Genomic DNA, 21,618 nt, shown 5'->3' on the forward strand with positions numbered 1-21,618 from the left:
TGTAATACCTTTGGTCACATGGGTACCATGAATAGTATGATTCATATCTCATGAGAATACACCTGCGCTCACATGTCGTACTATGTGTACTGCAGTTATAACACGGAGGGGGAGAAAAACAGGCCACGACTACGTTTCCCAGACCCTGAATCTAATTGAATGTGTCATAACTGCCCTAATGATGGACGTGCATAACCCTGGAGTCCCCTGGGGGCCAGGGCTTGGGTCCTGTGAGTCTTGGAGATAACATGCCCCACAGGTGTGAGGAGATGATGTGCACAGACTCAGGTTACAGCAGACTGGCCTGAGACAGGTTGATGGAGGCCCTGATTGATCCTGAAAACGGAGAAGCCAGTGGGAGAATTGTAATTGAACCTGGAACAGATGTTGAACAGTCTAGTAAGAATGTGACCATGATGAAGGTACGTAGCCTGAAAGTTGAAATTACACTAGATGAACAGAAAAATCAGTTTTACTAAATGGAGCTGGTGAAAGTCATCTTCCTGGTGGATTCAGTTGTTAACTAACCAGACGACTCCGACCTCAGGGGCACCAGAGTTCACTGTGCAGTTGCAAAAATGCATCCATATGGCAGTTTGCGGCATAAACTGGTTCATGAAGCTTTCTGAAGAAAACATGTCTCTGCTAATCCAGCAAACAGCAAAATGTTTTCCAAAGACCACAGGCAGACAGCGCCAAACCCTTAGCCCTCTAAACTCGCTCACTGACATGAATACTTGAACTCAAGTGTGGATAAACTTTTTCACATTCAAGCTTCCGAAGGAAGCACCACATAATTTCAGTGTAGGCCATTTAATGAGACAGTAGGAAATACCCACTGGTGTAAGACATCGTTTATCATAAGACCCCAGCTAGAAAAAATACCATAAAGAGCAACAGAAATGCTAAATGCTGGACATGTTGGTTACTTTGTGTTTCTATTTTATATTACTATACTTCACATTTCTGCACTACAGCTTTTCTGATAGCAACATTTTTAATCACCCAAATTTATCTGGAAATTGTAGTTACAGTTTAAAGTCAATATTATATATTCTGCATCATAACACTATGTGATTTTTCATTTCTATGCAAAATATTTCTTTAAACTTGCTTTGAAGACAGTATTAATTTTAGAACTGACTTCTGCTGCGCTTTTATTTTTTTATTGTTTGTATATATATGTGTGTGTGTGTGTGTGTGTGTGTGTGTATAATGATAATATATTGCAATGTCCACTGTTTGTGACGTATATACAATTTTGAATCCAGATCATTTGTATGTAATAAAACATTTTCTCAACAAATTATTGCAAGTTTTATTAGACAATCAAAGCTATGAAACAACGCCAACGTATTTTCCACATTTTTATCAGGGTGGTACTACAATAAAATATATTTAAACTGAGTTGTGAGAACTTTTCCTTGATCAGCAACGAGTTAACGCGGTCTTTGTGACAGGACACCGCCACCTGCTGGTCTCTAAAGATATTGCTAATCTATTTTCTATTTATTTATTTATTTAATTTAATTTAATTTAATTTAAAGTGATTATTTCAGGATGCCAGTGAAAACAGCTGTGCCCTCTCCCTCTATTCATCTGAGTGTTTCTCTACTGATCTTGTCGGTCCACTCGGAAGCTCATGGTGACAACACCCTCGATCCCAGCCTGCAGCTCATCATACTCCTGCACGGCGGACACCCCCTTAGGCGTCCCGGTCAAAATGAGATCTCCCTCCTCCAGGGTGATGAAGTCGCTGATGTAGCTGATCAGATACGGGATGGAGAAAATCATTTGCGAGGTGCAGCCGCTCTGCCGCAACTGGTCGTTAACCTTTAACCACAGCTGGACGTTCCCGGGGTCAGGGATGCGTTCCCTGGGAATGAACTCACTGACGGGGCAGGAGGTGTTGAAGGCTTTAGCCAGCGTCCAGGGGAGACCTTTGGATTTGCAGTCGTCCTGGATGTCCCTTGCGGTCATATCCAGGCACAGTGCGTATCCCGCAACATGTTCCATTGCGGTGGATTGAGGAATGGCTGTACCCCCTTTCCCGATCACCACCCCCAGCTCGACTTCATGGTGCAGGTTGCTGGTGTAACTGGGCACCAGGATGGGCGAACCCTCTCTAACATAAGCAGATGGTGGCTTCAGAAACAGCACCGGTTGAGTAGGAATCGCATTTTTTAGCTCTTTAGCGTGATCCGCGTAGTTTCTCCCAACACAAATGATCTTCTTTCCCCATTCCCAAAATCGAGAAATGTTCCGTGATGCCATTGTGGGAAAAGACACAGATCCAACCACTCTGAAGTTGTTTGAACCAGACTTCCTGAACTTTGACCGTCAGACTCGTGCAACTAAATTATTAACCTACGGCAAGCATGAGAAGACAAACATAATATTAGAATAGGTGAGTAGAGCTAGCGTTGCTACATATATATATAGTTATAATTTCAAAATATGCCCGTATGTTCTATGCATTTGTTTAATGCGCATATAAACAATTACGAACGCTTTTATTATTATTTTTAAATAATTACTGTATATTTATTTCTTGGCTTGATTGGTCGAGTCTGGGAGGTTAAAGTTGAAGCGGAACTAACTCGATAGCTAAACTTTCGTGTTCAGTTGACATGTAGCTTCTGTTGTTATGATCTTCAAGTCACTGGCCCGGGGTGCCTGCACTCTACTTGGAGCGGCAACAGCTCTAAAATTCGGTACGTCCACACCGTCTACTTTAGTTAACATCGTGTACGTGAAGTATAACGTCAATTGGAGATGAATATGTATATTTCCAGTGGTTTCTTTGGAGATGATTTACAGTTTGCGTGTCTGAGCTGTCAGCAAGCTGCGGAGCGGTTCCTCCGGTATATGGACGTTGCTGCTAGCAAAAAGAAAGTAATTACACTAATGACAGGTTAGGTCTGTTGTTTACTTAAGCGTCGTAATAGTTAATATGTAATAGGTGGTTAATGGACGTGCTGCTGTCGTGTTTTTAAGCGTTGGGGGTTTTTTTTTTGGGGAACATTTAAGGAAACCAGAGGTCATAATAGTCAAATATTAATGTGTGTTCTAATGAAGCGCCTGTGGAAGTCAAGGCCCAAGCAGCCGCTCTCCTTCACACCGCAGCGAGGAAGTCGTCCCTGGTGGAACAAGCTAACATGAGGATCGAGCTTCTCCCAGCGCTCACTGACAATTACATGTATCTCCTGATCGACCCGGACTCCAGGGAAGCTGCTGTCGTTGACCCCGTGGAGCCACTGAAGGTCTGCGCCTTATCATGAATCAATCGATCAACTTTTATTTATATAGCACTTAATCATATCTGAAGACATTTCACCCTTATAGTGCATTCACTGCTGGAAAGTAACGCAGTATTTACATTTAAAGTTTTGGAATACTGATTGGTTACTGATTGGTGCTGATTAATCAGTACTATTACAGATCAATAGTTCACATGTAAAACATGATCAGATATGATGCAATGTTTTTCTTCACCATTATGTTTCCAGGCCAAACTATTGAGACACTATTGATAGATCAAATGACCCAATAGAAATGTGTATGTGTGCTTAATCCTTTCTCAGAAATCATTTTACTGAATTAATGTAATAATTATCCTGAAAGTCAGCAAGTGTTGGTGAATGTTGTTTCCTAGTTTGACATTTTGTTATAGTTAACCATTGGTGCATCCAAAGGCTGCATCAGTATATATTCTCTCTTGTTGTATTTAACTCTCCTGCTTAGGAAATACTTATCCTTAGGTGTGGTTTTTGCATTTTGTTGTTTTGATGATGCTGAATAATCTTTTAAAGTTAGATTTTGGTAGTGGGATTACAATTAAAAGTCAAAACAGACATGCCATATTATTCAGCCGGAACCAGCATGACAACTTGATACCTGGTTCAAAAACCTTTTTAAACACAGATACCATAATCTGGTGTCTCATTTTCTTACTGTTGTAGTAATTATTTACTTCAGATTGTCTTTGTCTTTGTTTTTTTTGACAGGTTGTGGATGCTGTGAGAAAACATGGCGTAAAACTCACAACAGTTTTGACTACTCATCACCACTGGCAAGTTGCAGGTTTAATGAGTTTATACGTATGTGCACATTAGATTCATTGGAGCATTGTCAAAATACTGAAGCTAACCCAGCAAAAATTCCAGAATGTGAAGAAGTCTTAATGTCTTTATGAACTTTTCTGTGTCACAAACAGTGAACTGATCGTTGTCTCGTTTCAGGGATCATGCTGGTGGAAACAATAAGATGGTGAAGCTAATGCCGGGACTGAAGGTCTATGGAGGCGATGACAGAGTTGATGCTATTACAAAAAAAGTTTCTTCTTCTCACACATTCAAAGTAAGACCGGCAAATTGTCTGCTCTACAATCCAGTATAAACCCTAAATGTTTGACGTTTGCTCACGGCTGGTATTCTTTTCCAGATTGGATCACTTGATGTCAAATGTCTGCTAACACCATGTCATACAACCGATCATGTCTGCTACTATGTGACTAAGCAAGACAGCACGAAGCCACCAGCGGTTTTCACAGGTATGTCTGATTACACAAAAGCAGTCCTGACACTTTATCAGCATTGACACAGGCTTGAATGGTACTTGTCTTTTTCCTGCAGGGGATACACTGTTTGTCGCTGGTTGTGGCAAATTCTTTGAGGGAACCGCAGAGCAAATGTACAAAGCCTTGATAGAGATTATAGGACGTCTGCCTCCTGAAACTGTAAATATATGTTTTCCATCTCAAATGTTTGCCTATGAGGTATTATTAAAAGTCCAAATGTGAAGATGTAAATCACACTTAAGTGCTTGACCCATTATCAGCAATGATGTGACACACTTCCTGTTTTGGGTGTTATAAATGTGCTATCGAATGCTTAACAAACTGACTTACCCTCATGTGTTTGTGTTAAAGCGTGTTTATTGTGGTCATGAGTACACCGTAAATAATCTGAAATTTGCACGTCATGTGGAACCAGACAATGAGGTCATTCAGAAGAAGCTGGTATGGGCAAAGGTATCTGACAGTTGTCATATCCAATCAGATGATCGACCAATGAAATGGCTTTAGATGTAATTATTTATCGCTGTATATTTATATTTTTGCAGGAGAAGTGCAGCAACAAAGAGCCCACCATCCCCTCCACTTTGGCAGATGAATTCATGTTTAACCCCTTCATGAGAGTAAAGTATGTCGACCATAGTTTATAGAGATTGATTTCTTACACTATTACAATTTGTGTGTCTCTTTGGTTTGTTTATATCTTATTAAGGTCAGTTCTGCTCATGTTTTTTTAAATTATTTCCACAACATCAGGGGACATATCTTGCTTACTACACACATATACATATAAATTAACAAGAGTCCCAGCCACTTATGATTTTTGAAAATAAATGTTATAATTTATTAGGTTTCCTTTAATATGTTTTCTTAGTCAACAATGCAAATACATTTGCATTCTTGTTTGACTCATTTTTATGTCAATATTTTATTGATGTGTCATCTTGTGGGATAAAGTCATCTTGAAAAGATTCTTGTTTGTTTAATTCAGAGAGAAGTCCGTACAAGACCATGTAAAACAGACAGACCCGATTGAAACTATGAGAAGTCTGCGGAAAGAGAAAGATGGATTCAAAGTGCCCAAGGAGTGACATCCAGTACTCTGACACTGTTTCTAACAACCGCATAAAAAACTACAAGTCATCTACTGTATAAAGTAATCTGAAATACCTTTTTAGAAAATGTCTATGTTAAGATGTTTGTCTAATGGCTAAAAAGCATTTCTGCTCTTATTTCAGTTGCATTGTTTGTTCTGATAGTGTTGTTTCAAGGAATATATGGCCATTAATGTAATCCTTTAAATGAGAAATGAGTTTGTTAATTTGTAAATGAGAGTCTTAAAGTCCGTATTGTTTTATGTGTTAGGAGTAAATGTTGGTGTAAAAATTATTTCACAAAGCCGTCATATTCAAGACTTTAACGCGACAGGGAGCCACGTGTACATTTTCTGTATATTCATAAAGTAATTTTTGTATCAAATCTGTCATTCTGTCAATCTCTGACCTGGAATGTACCCAGTTTGGTGTTCAAATAAGTGCTTCCAATTTCTTTATAAAAGCATTATAAGAACAAAGGATTAGGTGAAAGATATCCACACTGCTTATTTATCAGAAAAACAAAGAATATTGCATGGTGTTCTTTTGACAAAGCAATAAAACACACATGTAGAAACAATAATCTTGTTTTCAGAATGTACTTTAAGAATGACAAATTAATGTACACATGCACAAGTCCTATATGAAATACTGAAGTATAATAAAGGAATGAACATGTAGGCAGCAGTTAAGTGAAGATAACACCACATTTATTTTTTCTTTTAATTAAATGCAGAAGTCCTGTATAAAGTATCACTGAACTATAATAAACTAATGAACATGTAGGCAGCAGTTAAGTGAAGATAATACTACATTTAAAAGGCATATATATAATGATGTTTGATAAATAAAATGCAGGATTTTTTTAAATAATAAACTGAAATTACATAAATTACAGGAGAACATTGCAGCAGAAAATATGTACATACAAGTAAAATTGATCTCGAGGGCTGGAATGAAGCTGTGCTAATTGCCTTTGATTGCAGCAACACAAAGTAGTAATCGTTTAGTGAAAATAACGTATTTTGACCAAGTTTTACTGGGTTACAAAATAAATTTTAAAAAAGGAATAGATTTAACGTGACACATTCGTTAAGGACAATTCCTACAAAGGCTAAATAGTTTTTAAACGTTCTCCGAATAAAACAACAAATGGTTGAATGTTTCTGGGCTCGATTAAATTGCCTTGCATTTTGACATCTTGGGTCGTTGATGTCGCGATAACTTGTCGGTTGACTGCAGAAATGTGGAATCAAAGATTATCTGATGGGAGAAAAATTTCCAGATGATCTGAGCTGCTCAACGACAGAATAACTTACCGAGTCGGAGTCATTGAATCTGAGGTAAAGGTGATTATTCTTGCTGAGTGTCTATTATTTATCATTATAGTGTTCAGGCTTAATAACACATCAACAGAGCCAGCGTTGGTGCATTATCCTGCAGGTGCAAGTTTATTTTTTTTTCTCAGTTTCATATAATCTTGTAATGAAAAGTGACATCGAATATTTACGGTGGTAGTACGTATACCGATGCGGAATCTCAGTGACGCTAACTAATCGAACTCTTCCTGGAGCGTCGCACAGAGCGCTGCGCATGCGCGTGTGGGTGCCATGAAGGTAAAGGTGATCTCCGTCCTGGAGACCAACTACATGTACCTGGTGATTGAGGAGGACAGTAAACAGGCCGTGGCTGTGGACCCAGCTGTTCCACACAGGGTGAGACACAGATGCTGTTGTTTGATGAGTTCTATGCACATTATTATAAAAAATTAATGATATTTTAATTCTTAATCCAATTCATTTGGTAATAGCAAATGCAAACACCATTAAACAAATAACATCAGCAAAAATAACTTTTTTCCCAGTAGAATGGAGAAGGCATGTTTGTTCCTGGACGAAATTTTACTTTCTGAAAAGGCATAAACATCTCAACATCTTTTGTTTTTCCTTCTCATCAGCTGCTAGAAATAGTGAAGAGAGAGGGCTTGACTCTCATTGCTGTTCTGACCACGCATCATCACTGGTGAGACAGTTTTGTAGACTTTGTAATACTAAGCTGTGCAATTGTAATCTCTGCTAAATGAAGTGTAATTATGATGTATCCTGTGGTCTCTGGTTAGGGACCATGCTCGGGGGAACGAGACTCTGCTGAAGGAGGTTCCTAGCCTGAGGGTGTACGGGGGAGATGATCGGATCGGGGGTCTTACAGATAAAGTGACCAACAGTCAGGAACTGAAGGTGTTGACAGAGTAGCAGAACAAATCCTGTACCTGGATGGGCTTGACAATTAGATAAAAATACATCTTCTGTTGTTGTGTCTCTATTGATGTTGTGTTTTCTACGTTTTGTAGTTTAACTCCATCAACGTGAGGTGCCTGTTTACTCCTTGCCATACCTCTGGTCACATGTGCTACTTTGTGTGGGAGGATAATTGCAGTGACGCCCCTGCTGTGTTCACAGGTCAGTGTCTGCAAACATCAAGTCACAATGTGTATTTCTGCATTCAGTCTTACAATCAGAGCAGCTAGGTGTCCATTATTGTTATTGTGTTGGACCACTGCCTCCACTTCTTTCCTTTGGTTGTCAGGGGATACGCTGTTCATTGGTGGATGCGGGCAGTTTCTGGAGGGTACAGCAGAGCAAATGTACCACAATCTCACCCAGGTGCTGGGCTCGCTACCTCAGGACACGGTTAGTGGAGACATTTAAAGGATTTGTGATGGGTGTGTGAAGCCCTCAGAGGATCAACTGTCCGTATCCAGATATCCAAACTCTGCTGTATGTGAGAGAACCTTGACTTTGATTTTCTACTCCATTCATCTGTAGAAGATCTTCTGTGGACATGAGTACACCATTAAGAACCTGAAGTTTGCCCTGCTGGTGGAGCCAGAGAATGAAAAGGTTAAAGAGATGCTGAGCTGGGCCAGGGTGAGTAATGCAAAGATAAATAAACAGCTCAGTATTCTGTGTTTGTCGACTAAGACAGAGACCAAAACAGCATCAGTCTCCTGAATTAAAATGTTCCCAATTGAAGGCAAGATCCTTAAAAAAAACTATATAGAATCTGTAACATTTTTTAGCTTTACTTTTTAGTAACTAGTGAATTAGATGAGGACTTTTCAGTTGCATACTAATACGCATTCAAAATGTCATAAACTACAGTGCTCATGATTAAGCTGATGAAGGCTTTATGATTGGTCATTAAGCTCTTTAGCACTATAGTTAGCTTTGGTGAAACACTTACAATTAATGTTTGGTTTTGGTCTCTTTTAATAATTCAGAACTAAAAAAGTGCACAATATTTTTAGCTTTATCGTTTAAATGAATATGAGAACTGATGGTCTTTCTTTTTGTAGGCCAGAGACGATGATGACAAACCCACAGTGCCATCGACTTTATTTGAGGAGTTTGAGTACAACCCTTTCCTTCGTCTCTCGTGAGTTTGGATATTTGCACACAGCTCATCTGAATGTAGACAGATATAATTTCATGTTCTAATTTTTTCAGTTATTTTTACTTGCTGGTCTCCCTTTTTATTGCAGGGAGAAAGGGGTTCAAAAATTCACAGGGAAGACAGACCCCATAGAGGTGATGAGGGCCCTGCGGAAGGAGAAGGATAAATTTAAAAAGCCCAAGGAAAGACTCCCCCCCCACGCCATGCTGGCTTTGGAGTGGGGCCTTTTCAGACCCTGAAGTCAAGTTTCAGCACCCATAATATCCAACTCATCTCTAAAACAACATGAGTATTGTTTGATGCTTTAACTCTAAATTATAGCAGTTTATTATCATTGCTTTCTGTAAGAGGCATTCATGTTGGTTTCTAATGATAAAACAATGCACAAAAAGGGGGGGTGGTCCCAATCCGTTATGCAAAAAAAAACAACCTGTAAATATTAATTATCATTTTAAAGAACTAGTCTGTATATTCATTGCTTTTCAGTACTGACTTTCTTCATGACCATGTAATGGCATATATTTTAAAACTGCCCTTGCTTCCTTTTTCAGTTTAATGCTGTACAACTGATTTACCATAAAATACTATTTAAGTACATTTCAGTTAAATTTGAACATTTGCACAATACTTTGCGGCAGGAATTTAAGTTGCACTTTCACAAAGGTAGATCTGCAATGTAGGGTATTCAGCTATGCATCTTAGAGTTATAACTGACGTACAGTTATTACTGTACGTCAAGGTGGTCAATGAAACAGTTTGAATCAATGTTGGTATTTGAAAACAAAATAGATAGAATTAAACAATGAATTTCCAGAATTTTATGAATAAGGTGAAATAAATAAGGAATGATCACATTTTTCTTTGTCAAGTGTTACACTATTGTGAACAAACAATAGCGTAATAAATAATGTCATTATACCTCTGAAAGGACAGTCAGCAATGAGAACACATCAGACCATATATATAATCTTTCTTGACATTATTTTTGTGCACGTCCACGTTGGCAGACAGATAAACTCAGAAGAGTGGTTTAAAAGGTTGTAGGCACACTTTGAACCTGTCTATATTCCACTTAATTCATCTGCAGTGCTTCACCCCCGAAGAGAAACCAAAACATTTGGACGGTTAAGTTTTCAGTGTCGCTTGTGCAAAAATGAAGTTATTCAAAATCATCCTGATTGCTCACGTTGATGGCAGCAGATTTACTGTTCACCATTTCATAGTGAGCCCATTGGTCATCTTCTCCACCTTGTGGTACTGAGTGTGCAGCAGCTGTTTGGCTCTCTCCTCCCCAACACTGTGAAGCCAGGACTGGTAGAGCTCTGCAACACGAGAGTCATCCTCTGGTCGTAGGGAGCGCTCTGCCCTGTAGAGCCTCTCCACCTTCTGGAGAAGCTCTTTTGGGTCCTGACCAGGTAACGGCTTTAACTGTCCACCTCCATTTAGACAGCCTGCATATTAACAGGGATCACGTTAGCAGTGCTAATATGTAAAGTGTGTGATAGCTCAATCCATGTGTGTTAAGTGGCTGAACACACTGGGAGACAACCTGAGTCATACCAATGGAGCAACATGAGGGAATAAACTGGAATTTTTTTCATCCACATATTTCTCAATACCTGATGGACAAGCCATAACTTCAACAAAATGGTAAGGTGACTTCCCCCGCTTGAGTTTCTGGACCAAATTCTGGATGTTGCGGAAGCCATACGTGGATGCGAAGCACAACAGGACAACTCCATCTTTCTCTAGGGTCACTTCCTGGAAGTCATTATTCCTGTGGCAGAGAGATTAAGTTTGAAAATGGGGCTAGGTGGAAATTCTTATATGAATATTGTGTGACATTAAGTGACGTTTTACATTTTTTTCCACAGATGTTTGGCCCTGCATATATAAAATCTATAAAACACCAGTAATGAGATACGATCAAGATTTATTGATGCTACAAATAAATGAGCTAAAAGGATTTATCCTAAATGTAATTAATCTGTTGTTCAAGCTCACCTGTTCCAGGAGGAATAATGAGTCGGAACCACAGATGACGACAAAGCAGTCAAGCATCGTAAAGCAAATGAGACGCACTCACCTCAGAACTCTGTAGGTGAGATCCTTCACTTCCTCTCCAAACAATTGCTTGGCAGCGTAAGTGAAGATATGATGGAGGTAACCCCCTGATCCACTCCCAGCATGGTTCAGAAATTCATCCCCATTCACACTGCTAAACCTGAGACAAGAGCACTGGAGTGTGTGATTCCATCTTTTCTTTTGGAAATGTGTTCAATTTTAAAAGGATAGGACAAAAAAGGAGAAAATGTTGCTGAACCTACATTGTATCAAGGGGTGCAGGTTCTATGTCATTGAGAGACACGCTTTGCTCCTCCAACATTTTCTGAACCTCTCCTGAATGAAATGGAGCAGCTGTTAAAGTGAAGTTAAGCCACATTCATCAACAAAAGAGCCCTATAAGAGTAATTAGCGTACCTGAGGTGATGACACAGTCCACTTCTCGAGTTTCTGCTTTCTCCATGTAGAAATCAGATCTTGATGCCTCAAGTTTCTTGTCAAAGCAGGGCATTACTGCCACATGATAGATCTGCTGTGGACTGAGTCCCTAACAAACAACACACAGCCCAAAAGCAACTCAATTCTCTCTCTTTTGATGGCCACACACATACAATCATCTGATCTGATGTGTTCCCAGGCATTCACACACCTGCTGGTCAGCAAAGTAGCCTTTTACCAATGAGCCCATCATCTGCTGTGGGGAACGAGTGGTACTGATGTATGGAAGAATAAAGTCCCCATGGGTCTTCTCTGCATAACAAATCCAGCCTGAATCCAACACAAACACAGAAACAACAGTAGATGTTAATATATAAGAAGCAGTTGTCTCCCTCAGTATAGATACATTAAAATTAGTTGAATAAATGTTTTCATCTCATATTACTTCATAGAATTTTACTTAACAAAAGAAAAAGTCAAACAAAACTCAGAAATAAAGAATTGACCGTTACTATATAAAAACCGGTGAATACTTGAACTGTGTCCTTATTCTTCAGAAGCTACATTGTACATTATAGCATTTTCACAATAATTACACAGTAGACAACTTTCAGAAAAGGGGGCTCTTGTTCACCCTTATTGATAAAAGTAATTAGCAATACACCTGGACAAGCTGATGCCATCATGGGGAGAACATCTCTCTCCTGCTCTTTCCTCTGGAAACGCTCCACAAACTCTCTCTGGCTCTCCAGCAAACTGAAGGTCCGACTAAAGCTTGTGTCTATCACATGATGAACTCCTGCAACAATTAAAATAAACTTTAAAAATCAACCCCTTTTCTATTTCATTAATTTTTCTGACTGAAAAACATCCTTGTTTTGCTCACCAAGGCTTTTGAAGAATGCTGTGATCCTCCTGCCCGCTTCGGTGCTGCTGAGGTCATAGCGTGCTGCGAGGGAGGCTCTGGACTGGGGTGACATGGACACCACCACCACCTTCTCCTCTGTCCCACTGGACTGCAAAGGTGTCCAAATGTGCATAGGTGAATAACATTAAACTCAAAATCATAAAAATCATATTCAAAAGGTTACGAAGACAATCATTACCAGAAATATAAATCATCTCTACCTTGTTGTCGTTCAGCACTTTGAAGAGCTGCTCATGGCTCTGCTGTGTGATGAGAACACTTTCAGCGGAGGTGATACAACCACTGCAGGCCAAACAGTCATTCAGTGTGATCTTTGCTTTCTGCAGCTTCTGCTTCCCACCATCCTTTAAACACAAGGCAGATGAAGGTAATCAAGGTAAGTAGCTCTACAATACTACTTACTTCACGGACAAATCTTGATGAAGTCTTGATATCAACCTGGGAGACTTGGACATAACTGCCATCATCTTCTATTTGGATTTTGGCTACTGATTTGCCTTGTTTCTTTTCTATTTTGACAGGCTTGACACATTCCTGCAAAACAGAAACCAAACATGCAAACCAATTAGATTGTAGCTAAAATACGAGTGAGATTGAACACATGATTATAAAAAATAATAACAAAACAAAAAAGGCACATGCCACAACTGGGAAAAATAATAAACACATTAGAAAGTAAACAACACACAACACGTTTTTCAACTTATATACGTTATGTATATACGATAACTTTTTTTCAACAAACTCGAAGACAACCGGAAGTAGATAGAAATGGAAAATCAAAATTAAGTTTATGACGCAACGTCGGTGCCATCAAGTAAAATATCCCACTGCGTAGCAATTACTTTACAGTACATATTTGAATTAAATAAAATTATCAAATGGCACCATTATACAACTACTCAAGCTTCAGTACCGTGCCGTCTGCGTACACAACGTAAATACTGATGTTTAGACGAAAAAAAGTTATTATCCAACAGCTCAGTCGACAATTTTATCAGTTACATCACTGCTAGCAATACCAACAAGCTACACCCCCAGTACCAACTTAGAGTTTTAAACATTGTCCTTTTAGCGACCATGGACATTTAAAGAAATTGGTCGTTGCTATGTTAAACTTATTTCAGGGTAGCTCAAATTTACTTCTGGGTTGCTCGTTCACGTTAACGAAAATACGTAACTGTTTGGGATATCTGCTATGTAAGAATGACTTCGCAATTCTTTTGTTATTAGTGAATTGTCGCCGATACTTAAACCCCGTGGAATAAAACTGTAGTAACTTGTTATGTATAATTTATGTACAGTTCTTTACTGTATCCAATTTAAATACCTGAGAAGGGGTAATAAAATCATCGAGATCTGTCAGCTGCAGCACACCGCTGAACGGAGAAGCCATCTTTACTGCCGTAAAGAGTTTTTTGTTGTTGTTTATTTTGGTGTCGTGAATAGCTGTTCTTCAGAGCAGGGACTGTCTACGTGGTTAGAATGAGAAAAAGTGGCATTTTTTTTGTACATACTGTGATGTAAACTGATAATATGGGCACATACGTTCGCGTCCTCACTGGAAATATAGATTATATTAAATCTCAGAAAACACCTTTTTAGATATAACTACAAAGCATCTATATAATTCTTTCACACACCCCACCTTATGATAATGATAATAATATAGCTGTACATGCAAATGTTTAAATATTTGTGCAGTGAGAGCAAAATATTGGATACATATTCAATGTATTAACACTGGTAGGATGAACCGATGCCACCTACATAACGTTTATCTACGTAACAAATAATAAGAATTTCTTGAATATTTGGAAAACTATTTTAAATTAATTATGGTCGTAATTATATTACATATTGGTTTTTCCCCCCCGCCCCCCCGCCCCCGGACGACGAACAGACACACGCACGCGCACTTCTGTTGTTATGACTACAAGGTCGTAAATCCGCCATGTTTTTTCCCCTCTCTGAAGCAGTAGCGTTGCGACAGAGACGGAGAATCCGAACGACATGAGTGTAGAAAGTGATCATACGGCAGAGACTCAGAGGGAGCAAACGGATAACGGCAACGAGACGATCACAATTCAGACCACATTAGGAGACGAGGGTCAGTGCTCTGCATACGTTTTAAAAAAACAGGATATTTTATCGAATGTAGTGTTTGGGCCTAGCTTACTTCCTCAATCATGTATTGTTGCTAAGAGCTAACTGTCGTTAGCAGCACTTTTGGCTAGTTCGCATCTGAGCCGAAGCGTTACAGTATTTTGATGCTAAGCCCAGCAAACAGTACCATAAACAAAAGTTAATAGAAGCTAAAGTGGGTCATCGTTGCTAGCGCGGATACGTTTTGAGACTGTCCCACGCTGAAATGTGTTGTTTCTGTGTTTTCAGATGAAGATGTGCATAAATGCGGACGATGTCAGACTGAATTTTCGGCGCTGGAGGCTTTCATCCAACACAAACTGCAACACAGCTGCAGACGGGCGGAGACAGAGGTCCAAGAGGCCAGTGAAGAGGTTTGACCTTTGATATTTGGCTTTAAATCCGCTGTCAAGTGAAGGGGCAGAACCAGATGTTTATATCTGAATTTTAACCAGGTGACTGCAGCAAATGGAAGTTCTTCCTTGGAGGCGAAAACGGCTGACGATTCATCCTCAAATGAAGAATTGAAGACATGTCATGGTAAATCAACAATGGAACTTCGTATTCACCTTTTGTATTTGGAATTTTGTTTCCTCATTTCTATTATTTTTGTTCATTAATGTAAGAAAGGAGTGAACATGCACCTATTAATTACCCATAGAAATTACTTGTTTTTTACAACTGTATACATTAAGTTTATTTACACAATGTTACAAAGAAAGGAGTTGAATTTAGCATCCATACATTTTCATGAACATAGTTCTCAAATCTGCCAGTTCAGCTGTAAAATTGTCTCACGCAGATAAAAATAGCGGTCCGTTGGGCCGCAGTCACCGAAAGAGAGTTGCTTCACTTAAAGTGACTGACCAGACAGATGGAGCTGAAGGATCACTATCTGACAATGCTGTCAGTGACAAGCATGCATATAAAGTGAACCAAGAGGGACGTTACATTTGCCAACTTTGTCAAAAGACGTTCAAAACAGTGAGTCATACATTTTACCTGTGTGTGTACTGTTTTTAAGAAAATATTGGCTATATAATCCTGCATTTGTAGCTGAGATTAGTAAATTGAGATTTCCTTTTCATGCCAGGTTTGGCATGCAACATACTTAATGTTGCTGTCTTCTAATACATTCTTTTTTGACCCATTAGACCAACATCTTGAGAACTCACATGAAAACTCACAGTGATCAGAAGAACTACTCGTGTGATCTATGTGGGACCTCCTTTCGCACAAAAGGCTCACTAATCCGTCACAATCGTCGACACACTGGTACGAACAATAAATTGAGACAGATATTTTTTGTCTCTTGAATTGATGTCCTGTATTGAATGTTAACTAATTCTAATGTTTTCATCTCCCTGTCTCCTGCAGATGAGCGGCCATATCGCTGTAATTTATGTGGCCAATCTTTCAGGGAGTCAGGTGCGCTGACCAGACACCTAAAGGCCCTCACACCCTGCACTGAAAAGATCCGCTTTGTTCAGTACAAGGAGATTTTGGTCAACAAAGATGGAGTACAAAAAGGTTGGGCTTACTGTGTACTGCAGGATTTGTTTTTTTGTTCTAGTTAGACAGTTTTGGAATGATTATGGAAGTGACAGTGCATTGAGTCATTTCGACTTCTTGTCAACTGTGCAGTAGTCGAAAAGGAGCGTGAAGATGTGGCTGAACAGCAAGAAGTGGTGGTTGTGGAGCAACAGCCAGAAGAGCAGGAGATGGTAGAAGCTGAGACTGCTGTTGTCAGCGTGGTAGAAGCTGGTTCACAAGAGGTCCTCCATCAGGTCCATTTCACTATGGAGGTGGATGGAACAACACAGGAACAACAGGTGAGCGGTGGAACGATAGTCGAACGATTGTCAAACAATATTCGCCTTAAATTCTTTTATGGGCCATTTTATCGTAATCCACACTAGAACAGAAGGTCTTTTTTGGCTCAAGACAGAACCCAAATCCAACCTGCTGTACTGACTTGTTTCTCTATGTCTGTCCAGGTCATAGTAGAACAGTCCCAAGCAGAGGCCCTGGCTGCCGCTGCTGCAGCAGGTGACGGCCTCATCTGCCAGGCCATCCTTAACTCTGGCATCACGCTGGGGACAGAGGAAGCTGTGGTTGAAGCGACGTCACAGGTAGCCGAGGAGATAACTAAAATGGGTTCTGATCGTCCTCGTGAGGATGAAGGTATCATTGAGTTCCAGGTGAAAGAGGAGTTTGTGGAGATGGAACCAGAGATAAGGGTGAGACATTTCCTGGATTGCATTATATTTGTAGACCTGTTTGGCATTGCTTAGTTTTCATTTTTCATTTTGAGAAACTCTAAATCACTTCATCTTTTCTTTTGCAATTACTGTAAAAGATCTGTGACCTGATTTCTTACTACGTTGTCGTTTATCTATAACAGCAAAGTAAATATATTATGCATCTGTGACTCACAAAAAACTTAAGGCTACAGAATAACTCATATAATGTTTGAGTGGTGTTTATGAGTCACCATGTAACTCCTGTTCCATGTGAGACTTTCACCTACTGATGGTTGGCCCAAGTTCTTGCTAGAAATCTAAAGCTGCTGGACTCAAGCAGCACGACTCACTGTGTTTTTACCAAGATGTTAACTCTTTGCTGTTGGTTACAGTAAATGTAGGGAAAGAACAATGAAAAAAATTATACATAAGAACCCAATAAATTATCAGTCACTATAAGGTGTTGATAGAGGAGACACTGAAAATTCACTTACTTGCAGCATTACAATTATTTGTTCAGTGTCTTATTGTTTTTCTTGTTTCTTTTCCAGGAAACAAGTGGTAGAAATGACCGCACATCCACAAAATTGCACACATGCCCCCACTGTAATCGCTCCTTCAAGGGACTTAATTACTTCCGCTTTCATGTCAAGGGCCATTTGGGTAAGTCTATAACATAGCATCATTACTGTCTATTGCCCCCATTTGATTGGTCTGATGTGAAAGCCAAAGAAAGGAGTTGATAGGTCACTCCCCTTTTGCAGAAAAATTGTACTAGAAATTTCTTTTTCACGTTTCCTTTTTTTTCCCCTCCATTTGTATTTTTACAGGTTACAAGCCCTTTAAGTGCACACTGTGTCAAAAGGAGTTTCCGACTGGCTACTTACTGAAAAAACACATGGAAATGCATGTAAGTGAGAGGAGGTACAAGTGTGGTGAGTGTGGAAAACTGTACAAAACTATTGGGCACGTACGAGAGCACATGAGGGCCCACTCGGACGACAGACCCTACCAATGTTCCCGATGCAACAAGGGATACAAGACCAAGGTGATTTTTGTAGATAGCAAACTTTGTTTGGAATTTCAGTGAAAAGAAACACATTTCAGTGAAATCATCACCTGTCTCTTTGTCTTGCTCAGAATGCCTTGCAGGTTCACCAGCGGACCCATGGTGATGACAAACCTTACGTGTGCCAGTTTTGCATGAGGGGCTTTAAAGAGAAAGGTTCTCTGGTTCGACACATCCGTCATCACACTGGAGAAAAGCCCTTCAAGTGTTCGAAGTGCAATCGAGGTTTTGCAGAACATGGGACTCTCAACAGACATATGCGTGCCAAAGGTCAGTATAAACACATAGTAAAACAAATTTTAAAGAGATGAAAAACAAATTTGCATCAGTGATTCAAACAGAATCAGCAACACATCCTGTCTTTTTCCACTAGGAGGATGCCATAGAGAAGATTCCAGCGAGCAGGGGACTGTTGTGACACAGGAGCAGGCGTTATTGGACGGCCACGCTACGACAGCCATCATCTCAGAGGATCCTCATGCTGTTCTTGTGGAGTTTTCCTCCGTGGTTGCAGATACACAGGAGTATATCATCAAGGTGAGGGAGATGCTTAGAAATCTTAGATGTGCTCTTACATCACAGATTGAAGAGTAATCAGTCAGCACTGATGTTTACCAACTGCATGTATCTCCAACTTGTGCCACATTTCAAGAGTAGTGAAGAGAAGGAAACAATTTACAGAGTTTAATGGTGTTCTTCTAAACAAATTAAAATTTACAGCAAGCTTAATTAATGGAAGCACAGAAACTTCATTTTCTATCTAATGTATTTTAAAGAGTGACCAACAGGGACAAATATCAGGGGGAAAAAACAAGCAAATTCAAATAGTAGATCAGTCACTAGAAGTCATCATTGAAAAATGTTTAAAGATATATTTAAGTGTACATAAGACAACAGCTTGAAGGTAATATTGAATTGGATCATTTAGTACCTAATGGTCATTGGTTATGAACAATTTTACTGTATCTGATTCATTTGGCCTTTAGTAAAACATATACAGATACCCCATTAAAAACTAAAATCTATTTACTGCAATCCATTTTAACCTTGTAAAAAAGCCCTAAACCCATCTAAATGATGAATAAACATATTTTTATATCAATCAATAGACATTCATACTTTGCCTGTGCATAATTAATTTTAAATAAGTTACCTGAGCATTGATTAAGTAAGTAAAGTAAAACAAAAGTCAAAACTATGTCAAAACAAAACTATGATGTTGTATAAATCTTCCATCACCTGGGAAAGAATGAGATGCAATCTCAGCTGATGTTGTATCCATCCGCCGTGTCCTGAAGCACGACTGGGTTCTTGGTTTTTGTTTGTATGTTGAACAAAAATATGGACAGCGTGACTGTTTGTATCTCAAATAACTCGTATGTCGAGCAACTCATGTCGAGGCGTTACTGTATTTTATTTCAGGCTCTTTTTAAGGGGCTCCTTCAGTGGACTCTGTAGCATATGTGGAGTCGTTTCTTACATTCGTCCCACTTTTCTCCTGTCCTCTAGACTCAAACGGTGGAGGACTCCCAGGAACAAGAGGTTACACTCATTCAAGACACCCAAAGTGAGGTCAGTACAAGAACAAGAACATCTGTCTGAGCTGGAGCACGTGCAATGTGACAATCTGTGCTCCTAACATTAACGGCTACATTTCCTTTATGTAACGAAGGTTTCTGCTTTTTCTGACAACTTTTTCTGCCAGATGGGAGATCACATCATGAAAGTGGTGCAGCAAATTGTGAGTCAGTCACAAGGTGCTGGCGGGACAGGCAGCCGACAGATAATTGTGCGCAAATTATCGGGCAATGAGGAAGGGGCATCAATCTCTGACTGTGGTGACACCATCACCATCGCTACACCTGAGAGCCTGACGGAGCAGGTGGCCATGACGCTTGCCTCTGCCATCAGCGATGGCACGCTCCTAGCTGCGGCGGGCACCGTGGAGACGGAGAACGGAACTGTTACTATGGTTACCACAGAGGAGGCAGTGCAGGAGGGAATCCAAATGGTGCAGCAGCAAGAGGAATATGCCATCACCTCTTCACAGGAGGAGGTGGAGATTCAGACTGTCATTGTATGATGGAGGGAGGCATCAACTGTGGACTCAGATTTGGCTCAGCTGTTTATTGGCATAGTTTAGAATGAAATGTGTGGGATTTGATTACAGATCAAAGGCCAAAATGTTGATCAGGTTTACCATTACAGAAATGTAATCTCTTACAATGAACTATGTGTGAAGTATTAAGGACTACTTTTTTTTTTTAATTCTGAACTGTTTTACTCAGATAAGTTACGGCTCACCAACTTCTGAACATTGCAGTTTTCAACCACAAGACTGAAGCCTTTCACGTATCTATTATTTTGCGTAAAAAATGTGAAAAGTGTTCCACACAATTTCCCACAGTCCATAGTAACTTGTTTTGAACTTTTCTAAAACTCACAAGATGGTAATTCATTGCTTAATTTTCATTTAAACAGCTTCTTGGCTCACATCTAGTCATGGCAGACATGTAACTGTAGCAAAACTAACTGGCCTCAGTTAAACAGATGTTTATTCCTTCTGAAATGGTTGGGGCTGAACGTATTTTTCTCAAATCGTCTCATCTTTCCCTCTTTGCTTAAGTCAGAATGTGACTTTCTCTTCCTTTTGTTACTTAAAATGCCATCACGTGATTGCAGTTTTCTGCTCATTTCAGTTTTGAATTGTAATGCTATTTAAAGACAGGCTGATCTGGTGTTTGCCTGTTTTTTATGCCGTACAGGGTAATACAGAGCTCTCTCTTGAGTCGGTCAGTCCAAATGCATCAGGAAGCATGAAGGATACACCAGACCTGTAAAATGTGTTCAGTTTTAAATAAATGCTATTTTTTATAAAGCTCGAGTCCATTTTTCTTTGTTGAAATGTTCTTTAATTTTAGATAATAGTTTTTTCATTCATTCATTCATTCATTTTCTACCACCTGTTGCACTTCCTGCGTGTCACAGGGGTTGCCGGAGCCTATCCCAGCTGACGTGTGGACGGGAGGTGAGGGAGAGTATTTTCTGTGATTTGTCTTTGGTCACATTCATTTTTCTCTTTTTTATTTATTATATGTTTCAGATCATATTTTTGTTATAGAGGATCACTTTGGAAATAATCATCCTTAATGAGTTGTTCAGATATATTATGCAAATAAGTTTGGAGGGCTCTTGGGTTTTTCTGTCAAAGCACTTTGAAATGTGTGTTGATATGATTAAACACTATACAAATAAAGGTTGATTGCATTGATCGATCATATTTGGATAAAAATCAATCAGTCAATATTCTTTGAAAAACTAAATTTTGGTAGTTCTCATGTCTTCCCCAATCTGCGGGTTCAGTGACAACTTTATAAAGTAATGTGGAGACATCTAAAGAAAAAATATTAGATTGGAGCAATCGTGATTAAACCGAACTTCATGTCAACTGACAGTAATGAATAAGTATTTCCTGCAATCTTTGTGGGTCAAATGTAAATACACTTTTCTGATCTGTACCTGTGCTGTTTATGTTCCTCCGGGATTAATAAAGTATCTATCTATCTATCTATCTATCTATCTATCTATCTATCTATCTATCTATCTAT

General features: G+C 39.4%; 5 protein-coding genes across 10 annotated transcripts; 3 read left to right on the forward strand and 2 right to left on the reverse strand.

Annotated features, from left to right (window-relative positions):
* Positions 1-1,304: 1,304 nt before the first annotated feature.
* fahd1 (fumarylacetoacetate hydrolase domain containing 1) lies at positions 1,305-2,362 on the reverse strand. The gene has a single exon (XM_068337365.1). The coding sequence runs from the start codon at positions 2,272-2,274 to the stop codon at positions 1,612-1,614; it is 663 nt and encodes a 220-aa protein (XP_068193466.1). The 5' UTR covers positions 2,275-2,362; the 3' UTR covers positions 1,305-1,611.
* A 227-nt stretch (positions 2,363-2,589) lies between these two features.
* LOC137609691 (hydroxyacylglutathione hydrolase, mitochondrial-like) lies at positions 2,590-6,055 on the forward strand. 3 transcript variants are annotated; one of them, XM_068336897.1, is made up of 10 exons: positions 2,626-2,714; positions 2,796-2,914; positions 3,079-3,263; positions 4,008-4,072; positions 4,242-4,359; positions 4,444-4,552; positions 4,635-4,738; positions 4,931-5,032; positions 5,125-5,204; positions 5,568-6,055. In XM_068336897.1, the coding sequence occupies exons 2-10, from the start codon at positions 2,869-2,871 to the stop codon at positions 5,665-5,667; spliced, it is 909 nt and encodes a 302-aa protein (XP_068192998.1). In that variant the 5' UTR covers positions 2,626-2,714; positions 2,796-2,868; the 3' UTR covers positions 5,668-6,055. The 3 variants fall into 3 exon arrangements, with proteins under 3 accessions (XP_068192997.1, XP_068192998.1, XP_068192996.1); XM_068336896.1 differs by lacking the exon at positions 2,796-2,914 and having other exon boundaries at positions 2,590-2,714; XM_068336895.1 differs by lacking the exon at positions 2,626-2,714 and having other exon boundaries at positions 2,723-2,914.
* Positions 6,056-6,447: 392 nt separating this feature from the next.
* Positions 6,448-9,362, forward strand: LOC137609680 (hydroxyacylglutathione hydrolase-like protein). 4 transcript variants are annotated; one of them, XM_068336873.1, is made up of 9 exons: positions 6,448-7,019; positions 7,254-7,385; positions 7,628-7,692; positions 7,790-7,907; positions 8,021-8,129; positions 8,257-8,360; positions 8,496-8,597; positions 9,026-9,105; positions 9,212-9,362. In XM_068336873.1, the coding sequence occupies exons 2-9, from the start codon at positions 7,281-7,283 to the stop codon at positions 9,360-9,362; spliced, it is 834 nt and encodes a 277-aa protein (XP_068192974.1). In that variant the 5' UTR covers positions 6,448-7,019; positions 7,254-7,280. The 4 variants fall into 4 exon arrangements, with proteins under 4 accessions (XP_068192974.1, XP_068192973.1, XP_068192971.1 ...); XM_068336872.1 differs by having other exon boundaries at positions 6,448-7,013; positions 7,244-7,385; XM_068336871.1 differs by having other exon boundaries at positions 6,450-7,013.
* A 70-nt stretch (positions 9,363-9,432) lies between these two features.
* On the reverse strand, positions 9,433-13,981 carry narfl (nuclear prelamin A recognition factor-like). The gene is made up of 11 exons (XM_068336869.1): positions 13,884-13,981; positions 12,992-13,087; positions 12,754-12,897; positions 12,512-12,641; positions 12,290-12,424; positions 11,837-11,955; positions 11,605-11,734; positions 11,451-11,523; positions 11,210-11,347; positions 10,743-10,900; positions 9,433-10,574 (listed from the first exon to the last, which is right to left on the reverse strand). The coding sequence occupies exons 1-11, from the start codon at positions 13,947-13,949 to the stop codon at positions 10,333-10,335; spliced, it is 1,431 nt and encodes a 476-aa protein (XP_068192970.1). The 5' UTR covers positions 13,950-13,981; the 3' UTR covers positions 9,433-10,332.
* A 550-nt stretch (positions 13,982-14,531) lies between these two features.
* On the forward strand, positions 14,532-20,868 carry e4f1 (E4F transcription factor 1). Its single transcript, XM_068336868.1, has 14 exons — positions 14,532-14,663; positions 14,948-15,072; positions 15,154-15,238; positions 15,501-15,682; positions 15,853-15,973; positions 16,076-16,228; positions 16,343-16,530; positions 16,696-16,938; positions 17,493-17,604; positions 17,772-17,989; positions 18,082-18,280; positions 18,384-18,547; positions 19,520-19,582; positions 19,716-20,868. Exons 1-14 carry the CDS (start codon positions 14,567-14,569, stop codon positions 20,091-20,093), a joined length of 2,328 nt encoding a protein of 775 aa, XP_068192969.1. The 5' UTR covers positions 14,532-14,566; the 3' UTR covers positions 20,094-20,868.
* Positions 20,869-21,618: the final 750 nt, after the last annotated feature.

The sequence above is a fragment of the Antennarius striatus genome, chromosome 16 (assembly GCF_040054535.1).
Source record: "Antennarius striatus isolate MH-2024 chromosome 16, ASM4005453v1, whole genome shotgun sequence".
NCBI classification, from domain to species: Eukaryota; Metazoa; Chordata; class Actinopteri; order Lophiiformes; family Antennariidae; genus Antennarius; species Antennarius striatus.